Here is an 18,922-nt window from a genome sequence, read left to right as displayed (position 1 = left end):
AAGGGCTTCCCGGCGAAACTTCTGCAGCGTAGTCAAAACAGGCACGTCAGCTCCGGGAAGGTCATGACAAACCTTGCCCTTCGACTGCAAGGGCTCGCTGCTCAATGACTTTCCGGAACGCGGTGCCGCTATTGTAGCACATCGGTACGTGGCAAAAATTGAAGCGCGTCATCAAGTGATCACGTCCAGGAACGTTGACGGACAACATCACTCTGTTGCAGAATAATGCCAGTCCACATGTTACCTCCCCCCAAGCGAGTTCCAAATTTTCGGAGCGCTGAATGAAGACATTCGTGACCGTCTGTTTGCGTCGGACGAAGAGGTGCACACCTAAGTATAGTCACGGTTCCACAGGAAAGCGCAAACAATTTTCTATGAAGACACTGATCGTCTTATCTCATAGTCGGACAAACGTATTAATAGTTATGGAGATTACTTTCGAAATAATGATCGGTTTACTTACTTTTTTCCATGTGTCTCGCTCATATTTGACTGCCCCTTATAATATTATCGACTGAAGCTGCGTGACACACCAATGGCCTTAACGCAGTGATAACACCGGTTTCCGTCAGGTCACCGTAATTAAGTGCTTTCGGGCATGGCTGTCACTTGGATGGGTGACCGTCCGTGCCTGCTGAGTGCTGTTGGCAGATGGGGTGCACACAGTCCTACTGAGGCAAGCGAGGAGCTACTAGACTAGCAAGTAGCGGCTCCAGTAACGAAAGCGGACAACGGAAGGGAGAACGATGTACGACCACATGCCCCTCCTTATCCTCATTCAGTGACAACTAAGGGCTAAGGATGACACGGCGGTCGATCGGTGCGTTGGACCTTCCGAGGCCTGTTCAAAGAGAGATCGAGAGAGAAGCTGCGTAATATGAAAATTTATTTACAGCCTTGCCGAACTAGATCTGAAAGTGTAATCCATCTTAGCAGGAAAATTAAAAGTGTTGATACGTCTTTAGGTGGATCACATGTACGTATTTTTTATTTTATTTTATTTGTTGTTGTGCTTTCCAGTCCAAAGATTGGTTTAATCCTGCAGTCTTTAACAGTCTATACTGAGTATGTCTCATCATATGTGCATACCTACTGTATCCACATCCACTCGAATATACTTACTATGTTTAAGCCCTGATCTTCCTGTGCAATTTTTAGACCCCACGCATCCGTCCTTTATCTAATTAACTATTTCTTGAAGGCTCGGGATGCATATTATCAAGCTATCCCCTCTTTTCTTTTGATCAAGTTGTGCCATAAACCATGAAGTACTTCGCTCTCCAGTTCGAGTCAGTATCTAGTCGTTAGTTATCGCATCTGTCCATCTAATCTTCAGCATTTCACTGTAGCACCACATTTGAAAAGCTTCTTGTTTGAACTGCTTGTCATTCATGTTTCGCCTCCATGCTAGGCTACACACCACAAAAATGCATTCAGAAAGAATTTGCTAACACTTAAATCTGTATTAAATCCAAACAAGTTTCATGAATTAACAAACGCTTTCCAAACTATTGCCAGTTTGCAGTTTGTTTTCTAGGTCCAGTCATACAGGACCAGCAACCAGCAGCAGCAATAGTTGTTTGTATTAGTACGCGGCGTTTAGTTTAGAGCTTTTCTCGCGGGCTCCTGGTAGCGTGAATATTATCTGAAGTTTTGTCTGGGTTCAACAGTATTTATTTACATTTTCCAAGAGCCCGCTTTGAGTGAGTGTGTGTGTGTTTTTTTTGTGTGCACTAGCCCTTGAGCGAGCTGACTTCCCAGCGGAAAATAACTGTTGATACATCTATTTTCAGTAGTCTGATTTATTTTTGTTTTTAAGAACTTACAGATTTTTTGATTTTTGTGAAGAGTGAGAGCATATTTTAGTGTTTTTTGTTCTTCTCGTCCGTATTTTGTGTTCATCTCAACTTCAGTAGTGCCACAGTCGGACAATTTTATCTCTTACTGAGGTCTGGTTGTTATTTTTCAATTAGTCCTAGTCCTGACTGTTTTTTAGTCAATAACTTTTGAATAAATGGCAGCACCGGTCGTAAATATTGAAAGTCTTTAGTTTACAGATCAGTTATCTTGTACTTTACGTTAGAGGGCGTAACTGTATTGTATTTTGTATTATGCCTGTACTGCAATTTTAAAGTTTTGCTATGACTTCTGGCGATGAAAAATCGTCATGTGGTTTTAAAGGTTATTTTTCATGCAGCCTTTGGTTTCTATTGATGGTATTTGTCGTATTTGATGACTGCGTGTTGTACGATTTCGCATACAGAGGGCACTATGGTGCTTGTTTTTGCAAAAAAATGGTTCAAATGGCTCTGAGCACTATGCGACTTAACTTCTGAGGTCATCAGTCGCCTAGAAATTAGAACTAATTAAACCTAACTAACCTAAGGACATCACACACATCCATGCCCGAGGCAGGATTCGAACCTGCGACCGTAGCGGTCGCTCGGTTCTAGACTGCAGCGCCTAGAACCGCACGGCCACTCCGACCGGCTTGTTTCTGCAATACAGAGCTTAGCTAGTTGGCTGTGTATTCAAGTTCACTACACGATGGGTCGCCAACTACTAAGACTAAATGCTAGAGTTACAAGATAGGCTCCTCTGTGATTTCAAAAATTATTGTATACACTAAAATTGAAGATATCTGTTAGTAGTAATCCACACAGTATTGTTGCACGAATTAAAAAGTGTTGTGCTATTATGTTTTCTATGTACGAGAATCTGTGTATTTGTATTTTTTGAGGGTGGGTATAAATATGGCCACATTTGTGTTAAGATCTTCATGTCTGATGGTTCTTACGTACTTTTAGCACTGAAGGTGGTCATATAGTGACCGAAACCGATCTGTAAAATAAAGGATTTTAATATTTAAGTCCGATGCTGCCATCTATCCAAAATGTGTTGACAGTAGTACGGTTGTCTTGCACATGGTTCCCAATGGAATTAGACATCAAGATGCTTATTAGTGGTTTGAATCTTTTTTTACACATTAGGATATGAATAGGTACTGTGCTTATTGTATGCTGTTGTTGTTGTTGTGGTCTTCAGTCCAGAGACTGGTTTGATGCAGCTCTGCATGCTACTCTAACCTGTGCAAGCTTCTTCATCTCCCAGTACCTACTGCAACCTACATCCTTCTGAATCTGTTCAGTGTATTCATCTATTGGTCTCCCTCTACTATTTTTACCCTCCACGCTGCCCTCCAATACTAAATTGGTGATCCCTTGATGTCTCAGAATATGTCCTACCAAGCGATTCCTTCTTCTAGTCAAGTTGTGCCACAAATTTCTCTTCTCCCCAATTCTATTCAATACCTCCTCATTAGTTATGTCATCTACCCATCTAATCTCCAGCATTCTTCTGTAGCACCACATTTCGAAAGCTTCTATTCTGTATGCTGGTATGAGGAGAATTTTCCGCTGTCCGAGAACAGCTGGGAGCTGCGTTGGCCGCAGTTGACAGACTTCGGGCTACTACTCAAAATTGCAGCGCCAGAGGGGCGCCGGTGACGAGATCTGCGACATCTTTTCGGTCGTTGGAATTCCTTGGTGACTTGGCTGTCACTGTGCCTTCAGATGCCAGTATCTGAGCGGTCCGTCTTCACTCTAGAGTCTGAGGCGAACAGCGGTGGGTTCGCACGTCACTCGGCAGAAGGCGAAAGATGGAGCGGGCTGTACAGCTGTCGCTAAGCCCATAGCAACATGTACGAAGTGTTACCCGGTGTCAATACCGTTTTGACCAAAAAAACAAGCCGCAATTTTTATCCAGGTTTCACCCTCGAAAAATCATGGTCCGGTTCATGTTCGCTACCTTGTCGTTTTACAAACAAGCTCATTTACAGAATGAGATTTTCACTATGCAGCGGAGTGTGCGTTGATGTGGAACTTCCTAGCAGATTAAAATTGTGTACTGGACCGAGACTCGAAGTAGGGACCATTACCTTTCGCTGGCAAGTGCTCTACTGTCTTAGCTACCCAAGAACGACACACGACCCGTCCTCACAGCTTTACTTCTGCCAGTACCTCGTCTCCTACCTTCCAGATTTCACAGAAGCTCTTCTGCGAACCTTGCAGAACTAGCACTCCCTGAAGAAAGGATACTGCGGAGACATGGCATAGCCACAGCCTGGGGGATGCTTCCAGAATGAGATTTTCACTATGCAGCGGAGTGTGCGCTGATATGAAACTTGCTGGCAGATTGAAACTGTGTGCCGGACCGAGTACTTTCCCGCGAAAGGCAAAGGCCCTGAGTTCGAGTCTCGGTCCGGCACACCGTTTTAATCTGCCAGGAAGTTTCAAGCTCATGTACAACAATACAGCTAGCGTCTGTAGCCACAACTGGCCACAAGGCACTTTATTACTCAACAGTACAAACTTTTACCGGTGTTTTATTACCGTTAAGATGTGTACTTCTACTAGTATTGTTGCGTTAGCTTATAATTCAGTTTCAGTTGGATACTGGTAAAAAACTCTGACTTACGACGATGTGAACAAATATTTCGAGCGAAAAACATCATCAGGCCAAGGAATCCCGTGCAGTTACGATGCAAGCTCCAAACGTAGTAGACGAGTCTAAGGCGCGGCGTTGGGCTGCTTTAGAAGAAATATGGAAGAAGGCAGTTTCAACGAGAATATCTTTCAGGGGATCGAAATGTGGCAAGTATCCGGAACTTGAAGCTAAGGTTTTTTCCTATGTGCAAGAAAAAAGGGAAGATGGGATACCTATCTTACGATAAATTATCAATATGAAGACCTTGAAAATAAGAAAAGTCCTAAACGAACCACAGAAAGGAGAGTATTGGTTGGCGTCGCCGGTGAATGCGGAGAAATAGCCTTCCTCTTCGGCGTAGTACTGCACTATCACAGATAATGCCAGCACATTTCGGGAAGCTGGTCAGCTCCCAGCTCTACGTCATCCATGTGATAAAATGCCGCTCATACCTTTTTCATCAGACTGGCAATGCTGATGAAATGCCAGTATTTTTTTGACATGCCAAGCAATACCACAGTAGGCCTGAAAGGGGCAAAAAGTATCTCATTAGGAGGAACTGGCAATGAAAAGATAGACTAATTACGATGCTAGTTGTTACAAGCGGTAGCGGAAAGTTACCCCCTTACGCTATTCTGAAGAGAAAAACCACACTCAAAGAAAACTTTGCTATAGGCTTAGTGATACTCTACCAAGAAAATGGATGGATGACAATGTAGTTGATGGCTGACTGGTTGTCTACTATTTGGAATTGCAGACCTGGGGCACTGCCTGCTAAGGGAGCCAAGCTTTTAAGGGACATCTGACTGCTGAAGTAAAAGATCAGTTTGCTGCACAAAAGACAGATAATACCTGGAGGAATGATTTCCAAACTACAGGTACTGGATGTGGCAATAAACAAACAGTCCAAGGACTGAAAAATGTATTCCGATTGGCTGCTGGAAGAAGACCATGTCCTTATATAGTCTAGTAAGATTAAGAAGCCGCAATAGCCATTCTGTGGGAGTGGAGTCTTGATTCATAGTGTCAATATCATAAGATTCCATCACCAAGGGGTTCGAGAAATGTTGCACATCGAATGCACAGGTTGGTAGCGAGGTTGGCGTACTGTAGGAAGAGAATGAAGGAAATAATAGGAGTGAGAGTAAGAGTGACGAAATGAATAAGTTACTGATAGTGATGATAGTAAATGAGTCAAAATATGTTGCCAATGTGTTGTATCAAATATCAGGACAAATATTTACGTTACCTGCATCTTACATGTAAGTGCAAATAAATTTTGGTGATTTTTCTCCTCTCAGTCAGTGTGCGCCTCATTTTCGCGCAACATCTTGTTACTTAATTTCTTCCTCGAAATTTAGGGGTGCGGCTTATGTGGGGTGGGGATTATTTTCGGGACAATACGGTAATACATCTGAGGCAGCACGGGATGTCTTTCCTGCTGGGCCAGTGGCCGATTTTCCTGGCCAGTCCTAACAAGCACAGAAGGCACACTGGGACCCAGATAGCGAGGAGGCGCAGTGGTTGGGACCCTGGTCTCGCATTCAGGAGGACGACGGTTCAAATCCCAGACCGGTCATCGACATTTAAGTTTTCTGTGATTTCCCGATGTGACAAGCAAATTCTGGGGTGGCTCCTTTCAAAAGAGTCCGGCAATTTCCTTCTCCATCCTTTCGTAATCCGAGCTTATGCTCAGTCCGTAATGACGGCACTGTCGATGGGACGTTAAACTTTAATCTTGGTTTCTTCCTTCAACGTTAGACGGGTAACGAAGCCTTTCAGGGAAATAACTGGCAGGTCGAGAAAGAATGCCAGCGTGCACTTGGCATGTCGCCGAGAAGTCTCGTTCGACGCATGGAGCAGGCCCTGCGGGCGGCTATCGGGTGCGCTGGATGGAACCCCCTGCAAATCGTGGCGCATGTCAGCACCAATGACGCCTGCTGCTTGGGTTCCGAGTCGGTCTTCGATTCATTGGTGATAGCAGTTAGAATCGCACGCAGGGTGCAGGCTAAGCTCACTATTTGCAGCTGCGTACCCAGGGTCGATTGCAGTTCTCTGCTTTGGAGCAGAGTGGAAAGTCTGACCCAAAGGCTCAGATTGTCCTTTAATGGTAAGGGATGCGAAATTTTCGACCTCTGCAATCGGGTAGAGAATTGTACAACTCACCTCAATAGGCCAACAGTACACTACACGCAGGAAGAGGCTACTAGGTTAGCGGAATCATGTGGCGTGCACATGGGGTCTTTTAGATTCGAGGAACACCTTCCTGGAACCATTGATGAACTGCCTGCCGAAATCGAAGACAGATCAGCGACATTATTCTCAGAGAAAGTTCGTCCTCACTGATGGGCAACAGAAAAGATTAAAATGATATTGGCAAGCTGCAGAAGCATCCACGGTAACATCGAAGAATTAGTATCGCCTAACAAAGGTAATATTGCCCAGATGGTATCATTGACAGAAAATTGGCTGAAGCTGGAAGTGAATAGCAATGAAATCATAACTACAAATTGGGATATACATCACAGGAATAGGTTAGCCGCTAGTGGTGGCGGCGTATCGAAAATGTCTAGTGAGGTTATAAAGGATTCCAATAGCGAAATAATCTGGGTGAAGTTAAGCAGCAAAAGTGGGTAAAAATGGTAATCGGATTCTTTAATAGACTGCCTGCATCAGGAGCTATAGCGCCAGAATTCTTCAGAGAGTACCTACAGAATTTTGTTGCTAAGTTTCCTGATCTTTCTTTCTTTCGCTTGCGCCATAGTCCCTCAGCGATCGCAGGGTCGGCGTGGTTAGAACGGATTTGGCAAGGTGAGTTTTAGGGGTGGCCGGATGCCCTTCTTGCCGCCACCCCGTACCCCCAGGGATGGAATCAGTGTACCCCAGTTGTCTGCATCTAGTGTAAATCGTGGAACAGTGCGAACGTGTTTCAGATGTCTGCAACGCGTGTAACAGAGATGGAACGTGGGGACCAGCCCAGTATTCACCTAGCGGGATGTGGAAAACAGCCTAAAAATCACATCTAGGCTGGTCGGCACACCAGCCCTCGTCGTTCATCCGGCGGGCGGATTCGATCCGGGGCCCGCGCGCCTACCCGAGTGTAGGAAGCAGCGCGTTACCACTCTCGGCTACCCTGGCGGGTGCTAAGTTTCCTGATCATACTGTTGTAATGGGATAGGGGATCGGGGGGGGGGGGCAGAGTTTTCCCGCTATAAAATGGGAGAGTCACGCGATCAAAACTCGCCCAAAGCCAGTGATTCTTCTGACAGTGTTCTAATGTTTCGCCCGAAAATTATTTCCTGCAGATGGAAAACTGACTCTTTACTGAAACGCCGTACACCTCCTAGCAACAAAGAGAGCTGAACGTTTCGAATCATTTAACGTAAGGAGGGCATTACTTGACACTATGCTGTGATAGTGTCAATAATTACAGACGTTATAATGACTGTTCGGAAAATATTTTTGCTTAGCAAGAGTGACAGGATGCAAATTGTACAGTATCTGAGCAGTCAACATTAAATATTCAGTGCCGAGGACGAAGATGTAGAACAAAAGCGCATAAAATTCAACAGCATTGTTTCAACACGCCTTAGGTAACTGCGTTCCGGGCAAGGATTTAAGGGATGGGAAAAGACACATCGTGGTTTAAAAGCCGTGTTAGATGGTTGCTACGTAAACAAAGAGACTTTCATCGTAGATTTAATAGAAGTCAAAACCAAGCTGACAAGCAGAAGCTAGAAAAGGCGAAGATGAGATTAAGGAGAGCAATGAGAGTAGCGTTCAATGACTCTGACAGTAAAACTTTGCCAGCTGACGTCTCTAAGAACCCTAAAGTTTAGGTGTTACGTAAAAACAGTAAGCGGATCAAAACCATCTATTCGGTCACTCGGTTACCATACTGGCGCCGTAACGGAAGATGACAGAGACAAATACTGAATTCGGTTTTCCAAAACTGTTTCACCGCCGAAGATCGTAATACGGTCCCTCACCAGTCATCGCACGACCGCTAAAGTGGTAGATACTGAGATAACCGATCGCGGAATGGGAAAGCCACCACAATCGCTTAGTAGTGGCAAGGTATGTGTATCAGATGAGATAGCAATAAGATTTCACAGAGATTATGCGAAATAACTTGATCCCCTTCTAGCAGCAGTTTATCGCATATCGCCGGGTCATAAAGGATACCTAGCGACTGGAAATGAGTGCAGGTCATTCTCTTCCTGAAGAAGGGTCGTAGGACATATACACATAATTACAGGCCTGTATCGCAGGCGCCATTCTGTTGCAGGATTATGGAACATATTTTAAGCTTGTGTATTAAGAAAGTTTTGGAGAACGAAAATCTCCTGTAGCAAAATCAACACGGATCTTGCGAAACTAAGCTGGCTCTGTTCCTCTACGGGATACTGTGTTTCTTGACTTCAGGGAGACATTTTACATTGTGCTGCACTGTCGTTTAGTGAACAAAATAGGAGCTTTCTGCGTACCGATTTGTGTCTGGATTCAAGATTACCTTGCAGATAAAACTCAACACGTCACTCTGACAGAATCGACAGATGTAAAAGTAATTTCAGGAGCACGCCAAGGAAGTGTGATAGGACCGTTACTCTTTACAATAAAAAGTAATGCGAGGTCTCTGTTTGAGGAATCTGTATTGATTTTTGTAGAGCAGATTTTCGTTCTCCAAAAATTTCATAATACGAGAGCATAAAATATATTGCATAATTCTTCAATGGACTAAAGTCTGCGATATAGGCCTGTAATTATGTGCATATGTCCTACGACCCTTTGTCAGAAAGAGAATGACCTGCGCCCTTTTCCAGTCGCTAGATACCCTTTATTGCCCTAGCGATCTGTGATAAACTGCTGCTAGAAGGGGATCAAGTTATTTCGCATTATCTCTGTATCTTAAGGTGTCTCCCCTGATGCATTGACGGAGCTGTCGTTTGTGCTCAGGTGATTCAGGTGGAAAGTTTTGCGACCTGATTATGGCCGTACGACAGGAATTAACAGACTTTGAACGCGGAATGGTTGTTTGAGCTAGACGCATGGGACATTCCATTTCGGAAATCATTACGGAGTTCAAAATTGCGAGATGCACAGTGTCAAGAGTGTGCCGAAAATACCAAATTTCGGGCATTACCTCTCGCCACGGAGAGGTTCACTTAACGAACGAGTGTAGCGACCTATGTGTAGAGTCAACTCTGTTGGTCCATCATGGCCAGGGGACATCGGCTGGTTAAGTAATTGTCAATTCACGATATTTACATCTACATCTACATCAACATGGTTACTCTGCAATTCACACTTAAGTGCCTGTCAGAGGGTTCATCGAACTATTTTCATACTACTTCTCTACCGTTCCATTCTCGAATCGCGAGTGAGAAAAAGGAAAACCTAAATCTTTCCGTTCGAGCTCTGATTTCTCTTATTTTATTATGATGATCATTTCTCCCTAAGTAGGTGGGTGCCAACAAAATATTTTCGCATTCGGAAGAGAAAGTTGGTGATTGAAATTTTGTAAATAGATCTCGGCGCAAAGAAAACCGCCTTGTTTCAGTGATTGCCACCCCAACTCGCGTATCATATCAGTGACACTCTCACTCCTATTGCGAAATAACATGAAACGAGCTGCCCTTCTTTGCACAAAATCCTACTGCAAATTGAGGTCAGTGATATGGGCCTGTAATTCAATGGGTTACTCCTATTTCCTTTCTTGGATATTGGTGTGACCTGTGCTACTTTCCAGTCTTTAGGAACAGACCTTTTGTCAAGTGAGCGGTTGTATATGATTGCTAAGAAAGGCGCTATTGTTTCTGCATACTCTGAAAGGAACCTTATTGGTATACCATCTGGACCGGAAGACTTGCCTTTCTTAAGTGATTTGAGTTGTTTCGCAACACCTAAGACATCTACTTTCATGTCACTCATGCTAACAGCTGTTCTGGTTTCGAATTCTGGAATATTTACTTCTTCTTCTTTCGTGAAGGAATTGCGGAAAGCTGTATTTAGTAACTCCGCTTTAGTGGCACCATCATCGGTAACATTTCCATCGCTGTTGCTCAGTGACGGTATTGACTGTTTTTTGCCACTAGAGTACTTTACATACGACCAGAATCTCTTTCGGTTTCCTACCTTATTTTTAGACAATGTTTCATTGTGGAAACTATTAAAAGCTTCTCGCATTGAAGTCTGCACTAAATTTCGAGCTTCAGTGAAACTTAGCTAGTCTTGGGGATTTTGCGTTCTTCTGAATTCGGCATGCTTTTTTCGTTGCTTCTGCATCAGTGTTCTGACGTGTTTTGTCTACCATGGTGGATCGGTGCCATCTCTTATTAACTTATGCAATATGAATCTATCTATTGCTGTCGATACTGTGATTTATGGCGCTATACGACAATTTTATTTGGATAGAAGCGTTTGGGGCCTGACGATGGCATAATGAAATGCCGAAACTGGTAGCCTTCAGAATAAAAGAAAATAATATCTTGAAGTACACGACTGTTGGGGAATTTTATTGACATTGACAAATATGTTAGGTTTGTCGGTGCTAGCAGATAAACAATACTGCGTGAAATAACCGCATAAATCAATGTGGGACGTATGACGAACGTATCCGTTAGACAGTGCGGCGCAATTTGGCGTTCTTAGGCTATGGCAGGAGACGATCGACGTGTGTGCCTTTGTTAACAGCACATCGTCTGCAGCGCGTCTCTTGGGCTCTTGACCATAATGGTTGGATCCTGTAGAGGGCTGGAGAACCTGGCGTGCTCATATCAATCCCGATTTCATTTTCTTAAAGCTGATGGTAAGGTTCGAATATGGCGCAGACCACACGAAGCCATGGAACCAAGCTGTCAACAAGGCATTGAGTAAGCTGGTAGTGGCTCCATAATGGTGTGGGATGTGTTCACATGGCATGAACTGGGTCTTCTGTTCCAACTGAACCGATCATTTACCGGAAACGGATACTAGATCATCTGCAAGAATTCATGGACTTGATGTACCCAAACAACGATGGAATTTTTATGGATGACGATGCGCCATGTCACTGGGGCTCAGCTGTTCGCTGTTGATTTGAAGAATATCGCACACACTTTGAGTGAATGATTTGACCAGCCAGATCGCCCGACGTGAATCTCAACGAACATTTTTGGAACGCAATCGAGGGGTCAGCTGGTGCACAACATATTGCACCGATAACACTTTCGCAACTATGGATGTCTATAGAAGCAGCGTGGCTCAATATTTCTGCAGGAGACTTCCAACGACTTGTTACGTCAGTGCCACGTCGAGTTCCTACACGACGCCGGACAAAAGAAGGTCTGCCACGATATTAGGAAGTATCCCATGACTTTTGTCACCTCAGTGTGTTATGAATGTGCTAATTATTAGTAGTTCATGATTCTATTATTAGACTGGAAAAAAGGATATATAAGAACTTCCATTAAATCATTATATTTAGATCTATAGATGCTGCACTATACCGAGCAGGAGGAGGCCCGATATCTGGTACCAATAGACTTCTTTCAGCCAGAAATGCTCTCTTTGACTGTACTAATTTTTTTATGTTCTTATCTTTAACTCTTTGTTTTGTTTGTCATGACGTAACGGTACTGTTAAAAATAGGAAAAATTGCGGTGGCCTCACACCACCACCTCCGGAGTAACGGCTCTCACTTCCTCTATGTAAGCCTCAGAACACATTTTCCACCTCGACAGGATAAAATCTTCAATACGTTAAAAGTGCCTTATTTTAAACCGTTATTAAGTGATACGTCACAACTGCCATGCAAGTAATGTATGATATACACTACAAAATAACAGATATTGAAGTAAGCGACCGAGGGATGGGAAAGCAGCTGACATCGCTCAACAGAGGAAAGCCGCTGGACCTGATGGGATACCATTTAGATTCTGCACAGAGTAAGCGAAATAACTTACCCCTCCTATAGCAGCAGTGTACCGTAGGTCTCCTGAAGAGAGAAGCATTCCAAATGACTGGAGAAAGCACAAGTAATTTCCGTTTTCAAGAACGGTCGTCAAACAGACGCACAAAACTGTATCCAATACCTCTGTAGTAGGACTGTTATAAAATTTTGGAAGATGTTTCACGCTCGAGTATTATGACACTTATGAAGACCGAAAAACTCCTCTACAGGGGCCAAGACAGGTTCCGAAAACAAATATCGTGTGAAAACCAACTCGCCCTGTTCGCCCACGACACACAGAAATTAGTAGATACAGGCGCCCAGGTAGATATTGTGTTCTTTGAATTCCGAGTCATTCGGTACAGTTCTGTACGGCCGCCTAATGAGCAAAACACGAAATTATGAATAATATCAGTAACTGTGAAACTGGACTGAAGAGTTCCTAGCAAACAGAACGCAGCATGTCATTTGGAAGAGAGAAAAGTCTTCAGATGTAAAAGTGAATTCGGGCGTGCCCCAGGGGAACGTTATACGATCATATTACCTTTCACACTGTATACTCTGAAGAGCCAAAGAAACAGGTACACCTGCCTATTAACACGTGTACACCCCCACCCCCCCTCCAAGAAAGCAGAAGTGCCGCAATACGAACGTACGAACGTGGCAAATGCCTGAAGTAGTGCTGGAGGTGTTTCACACCATGAATCATGTGGGGGTGTTCATAAATCCGTAAGAGTGCGAGGGGATGAAGATCTCTTCTAAACAGCACGTTGCAAGGCATCCCAGATATGCTCAATAATGTCTCGGGTGTTTGCTGGCCAGGGGACGTGTTAAAACTCAGAAGAGTGTTTCTGGAGCCACTCTGTAGCCATTCTGGACGAGTGTGGTGTCTCATTGACCTGCTGCAATTGCCCAAGTCCGTCGAAATGCACACTGGACATTAATGGATGCAGGTGATCACACGGGGTTCTCACGTACATGTCACCTGTCAGAGTCGTATGTAGACTTATCAGGAGTCCCATTTCACTCCAACTGCAAACGTCTCACGCCATTACAGAGCCTCCACCAACTTGTACTGTCCCCTGCTGCCATGCAAGGTCCATGGATTCATGAGGTTGTCTCCATACCCGTACACGTCCATCTGCTCGATACACTTTGAAATTAGACTCGTCCAGCCAGGCAACATGCTTCCAGCCATCAACAGTCAAATGTCGGTTTTTACTGGCCCAGAAGAGGCGTAATGCTTTGTGTAGTGCAGTCTTCAAGGATACACGGGTGGGCCTTTGGCTCCGAAAGCCCTTACCGATGATGTTTACTTGAATGGTTCGCTCGCTTATACTTGTTGATAGCCCAACACTGAAATCTGCAGCAATTAGCGGAAGGGTTGCACTTCTGTCACGTCGAACGGTTCTCTTCACTCGTCGTTGGTCCCGTTCTTGTCTGATCTTTTTCCGACCGCAGCGATGTCGGAGATTTGATGTCTTACCGGATTGCTGATATTCCTGGTACACTCAAATGGTTGTACGGGAAGATGCCCACTTCATCGCTACCCCGGAGATGCTGCGTCCCATCGCTCGTGCGCCGACTACAACACCACCTTCAAACTCACTTAAACCCTGATAACCTGCCTTTGTAGCAGCAGTAACCGATCTAACAACTGCGCCATACACTTTTTGTCTTATATAGGTGATGACGACCGCAGCGCCGCATTCTGCCAGTGTAGATATCTCTGTATTTGAATACGCATGCCTATACCAGTTTCTTTGGCACTGCAGTGTAAAAGAGTCAACTAATGTATTGCTTCCTCCTGCGAATATCTCGCGAAAAGGCCATGAGAATAAAATAAGAGAGATTCGAGCCCACTCGGAGGATTACAGGCAATCGTTCTTCCCATGAACGAAACAAAATGACGCTGGCACACAAAGTACCCTTCGCCAGACACTGTTAAAGTGCCTGGCGGAGTGTAGATGTAAATGTAGACATATTTCTGTTTGATGTTGCAGTTTTCACATACACTCCTGGAAATGGAAAAAAGAACACATTGACACCGGTGTGTCAGACCCACCATACTTGCTCCGGACACTGTGAGAGGGCTGTACAAGCAATGATCACACGCACGGCACAGCGGACACACCAGGAACCGCGGTGTTGGCAGTCGAATGGCGCTAGCTGCGCAGCATTTGTGCACCGCCGCCGTCAGTGTCAGCCAGTTTGCCGTGGCATACGGAGCTCCATCGCAGTCTTTAACACTGGTAGCATGCCGCGACAGCGTGGACGTGAACCGTATGCGCAGTTGACGGTCTTTGAGCGAGGGCGTATAGTGGGCATGCGGGAGGCCGGGTGGACGTACCGCCGAATTGCTCAACACGTGGGGCGTGAGGTCTCCACAGTACATCGATGTTGTCACCAGTGGTCGGCGGAAGGTGCACGTGCCCGTCGACCTGGGACCGGACCGCAGCGACGCACGGATGCACGCCAAGACCGTAGGATCCTACGCAGTGCCGTAGGGGACCGCACCGCCACTTCCCAGCAAATTAGGGACACTGTTGCTCCTGGGGTATCGGCGAGGACCATTCGCAACCGTCTCCATGTAGCTGGGCTATGGTCCCGCACACCGTTAGGCCGTCTTCCGCTCACGCCCCAACATCGTGCAGCCCGCCTCCAGTGGTGTCGCGACAGGCGTGAATGGAGGGACGAATGGAGACGTGTCGTCTTCAGCGATGAGAGTCGCTTCCGCCTTGGTGCCAATGATGGTCGTATGCGTGTTTGGCGCCGTGCAGGTGAGCGCCACAATCAGGACTGCATACGACCGAGGCACACAGGGCCAACACCCGGCATCATGGTGTGGGGAGCGATCTCCTACACTGGCCGTACACCACTGGTGATCGTCGAGGGGACACTGAATAGTGCACGGTACATCCAAACCGTCATCGAACCCATCGTTCTACCATTCCTAGACCGGCAAGGGAACTTACTGTTCCAACAGGACAATGCACGTCCGCATGTATCCCGTGCCACCCAACGTGCTCTAGAAGGTGTAAGTCAACTACCCTGGCCAGCAAGATCTCCGGATCTGTCCCCCATTGAGCACGTTTGGGACTGGATGAAGCGTCGTCTCACGTGGTCTGCACGTCCAGCACGAACGCTGGTCCAACTGAGGCGCCAGGTGGAAATGGCATGGCAAGCCGTTCCACAGGACTACATCCAGCATCTCTACGATCGTCTCCATGGGAGAATAGCAGCCTGCATTGCTGCGAAAGGTGGATATACACTGTACTAGTGCCGACATTGTGCATGCTCTGTTGCCTGTGTCTATGTGCCTGTGGTTCTGTCAGTGTGATCATGTGATGTATCTGACCCCAGGAATGTGTCAATAAAGTTTCCCCTTCCTGGGACAATGAATTCACGGTGTTCTTATTTCAATTTCCAGGAGTGTATATTTGTGTAATTACCCCAACAAGAATACGATGGTTCCATAAACACATTTGGAAGGCTTCTCCCAATTTTTGGCAAGCGGCGTCGATTGTCAGTCACATTGTTTTGCACTTTTTATTCACTGTTTCTCCGTAGACACAAACGGAGGAGCGGCGGGCAGCGAGCCTGCGGTGAGCGGCAACCAGCCGTCGGCGAACCTGGCCGTGTGCGAGCCGCGCCACCGCAAGGTGAGCATCGCGTCGGAGCCGGCGTCGGTGGCGGGCAGCGTCGGTGGCGGCGGAGGCGGCGAGGGCAGGCGGCCGCTGCGCGCCAGCACCGCGTCCGAGCCGCGAGAGCGCCGCAAGTCCATCCTGGTCAACGCCGACGGCCACCACCACCAGGCCAACGGCCGCGCCGCCGCCGCAGCCGCCGACGGTGAGGCGCTCCGTAAAAAGCATCTGCCTCTGGTCATGTAACTTTGGTAACTGCTGTATAAAGATTCCGACGTGTTGTTGTTGTGGTCTTCAGTCCAGAGACTGGTTTGATGCACCTCTCCATGCTACCCTATCCTGTGCAAGCTTCTTCATCTCCCAGTACCTATTGCAACCTACATCCTTCTGAATCTGTTTAGTGTCTTCATCTCTTGGTCTCCCTCTACGATTTTTACCCTCCACGCTGCCCTCCAATGCTAAATTGGTGATCTCTTGATGCCTCAGAACATGTCCTACCAACCGATTCCTTCTCCTAGTCAAGTTGTGTAACAAACTTCTCTTCTCCTCAATCCTCTTCAATACCTCCTCATTAGTTATGTTATCTGCCCATCTAATCTCCAGCATTCTTCTGTAGCACCACATTTCGAAAGCTACTATTCTCTTCTTGTCTAACTATTTATCGTCCACGTTTCACTTCCATACATGGCTACACTCCATACAAATACTTTCAGAAACGACTTCCTGACACTTAAATCTATACTCGATGTAAACAAATTTCTCTTCTTCAGAAACGCTTTCCTTGCCATTGCCACTCTACATTTTATATCCTCTCTACATCGACAATCGTCAGTTGCTTTGCTCCCCAAATAGAAAAACTCATTTACTACTTTAAGCGTCTCATTTCCTAATCTAATTCCCACAGCATCACCCGATTTAATTCCACAACATTCCATTATCCTCGTTTTCCTTTTGTTGATGGTCATCTTATATCCTTCTTTCAAGACACTGTCCATTCCGTTCAACTGCTCTTCCAGGTCCTTTGCTGTCTCTCACACAATTACAATATCGGCGAACCTCAAAGTTTTTATTTCTTCTCCGTGGATTTTAATTCCAACTCCGAATTTTTCTTTTCTTTCCTTTACTGCTTGCTCAATGTACAGATTGAATAACATTGGGGATAGGCTACAACCCTGCCTCACTCCCTTCCCAGCCACTGCTTCCCTTTCATGTCCCTCAACTCTTATAACTGCCATCTGGTTCCTGTACAAATTGTAAATAGCCTTTCGCTCCCTGTAATTTACCCCTGCCACCTTCGGAATTTGAAAGAGGGTATTCCAGCCAACATTGTCAAAAGCTTTCTCTAAGACTACAAATGCTAGAAATGTAGGTTTGCCTTTCCTTAATCTATTTTCTGAGAAGTCGTAGGTTCAGTATTGCCTCACGTGTTCCAACATTCTTACGGAATCCGAACTGATCTTCCCCGAGGTCGGCTTCTACCAGTTTTTCCATTCGTCTGTAAAGAAGCCGCGTTAGTATTTTGCAGCTGTGACTTATTAAACTGATAGTTCGGTAATTTTCACATCTGTCAATACGTGCTTTCTTTGGGATTGGAATTATTATATTCTTCTTGAATTCTGAGGGTATTTCGCCTGTCTCATACATCTTGCTCACCAGATGATTGAGTTTTGTTAGGCCTGGCTCTCTCAAGGCTGTCAGTAGTTCTAATGAAATGTTGTCTACTCCCGGGGCCTTGTTTCGACTTAGGTCTTTCAGTGCTCTGTCAAACTCTCCACGCAGTATCGTATCTCCTATTTCATCTTCATCTACATTCTCTTCCATTTCTATAATATTGTCCTCAAGAACATCGTTCTTTTATAGACCGTCTATATACTCCTTCCACCTTTCTGCTTTCCCTTCTTTGCTTAGAACTGGACGTAGGAGGAACTAAAGTCACTAATTTTCCACAAATATAGTCTATTGGAAAAAATAGTTATCTCTGCTGCTCCGACGGACCAATCACAATTATCACTCTAAAATGACTGACAGGCTGAAGTCCGTTGTTCAACATCTCAGAGTCTCGTACTTGGCCGAGTTTTCCACAAACCAATATTACGAAGTTCTACTGCTGCACACGGAAACCAAGTTCCACAAGAGTTTACTTTTAGTACGTGCACAGTGATACAGATCCCTGGGAAAACAGAACACAGACAGTGTTCTAACAGAGTTTATGAACCACGTTACGGCAGCCGACCTCGGAGGCTGGATCGCCAGCAGAGCTGCAGAGGCCAGGCGATGTCCGTCGAGGAGGCAGCTGGTCGGTAGCGGGCAGCGGCGCCGTAGTGGAGCGGATGTCAGTCTGTACCTCTGGCTCGACATGAACTCACTCTGTACGGCAGTGCTCGAGCATAAATACTGTCACGAGGCAGGATATCACAGGAACTACTATAGGTGACATGGGTCATCCCCCCCCCCAGTCCGCGACCAATGATGGCGCTACTAGGGCCGCCTAGTTACAGCTCTGTATAAAGGAAAGTATGGCCATCCTATACCCCTGCGTTTGCCGCCGTCCACAGTTCAGCATTGGCTGAAACCGCGTCACGTGACATTAGCAGGCATTGTGGGCTCAAGCATTGCGTGTAAAGCATAGGAAGTGTTGTGTATTTTCGAAATTTTTAAGTACAATAATGCGTCAGTGCTGTGCGTCTGGCTCCTGGGTCGAGGCGAAAAGGGAGGAAAACTGTAAAGAATTCCCTATGATGAGAGAGATGCAACAAGAGGGAGAATATGGCTAATGAAAATCGGCAGAGCCGTAGGCCTGCTATATCGCAGGCCTAGTTTTATTTGAACTTATTTTAAAAATATTGTATTCTTTTGTACAAGG

The 18,922-nt window shown here is 45.6% G+C and overlaps 1 protein-coding gene across 1 annotated transcript in view; it reads left to right on the top strand.

Annotated features, from left to right (window-relative positions):
- LOC124775175 (sodium/hydrogen exchanger 9B2-like) overlaps positions 1 to 18,922 on the top strand; it is a 168,809-nt gene that overhangs the window by 13,134 nt on the left and 136,753 nt on the right. The window contains exons 2-3 of the mRNA XM_047250014.1: positions 15,986 to 16,100; positions 16,146 to 16,264. Of these exons, the coding sequence (XP_047105970.1) occupies positions 15,986 to 16,100; positions 16,146 to 16,264 (234 nt within the window). The remainder of the gene's footprint in view (positions 1 to 15,985; positions 16,101 to 16,145; positions 16,265 to 18,922) is intronic.

Source organism: Schistocerca piceifrons, chromosome 2, assembly GCF_021461385.2.
Source record: "Schistocerca piceifrons isolate TAMUIC-IGC-003096 chromosome 2, iqSchPice1.1, whole genome shotgun sequence".
Taxonomy (NCBI): domain Eukaryota; kingdom Metazoa; phylum Arthropoda; class Insecta; order Orthoptera; family Acrididae; genus Schistocerca; species Schistocerca piceifrons.
This window is presented reverse-complemented; position numbering and strand designations above follow the sequence as displayed.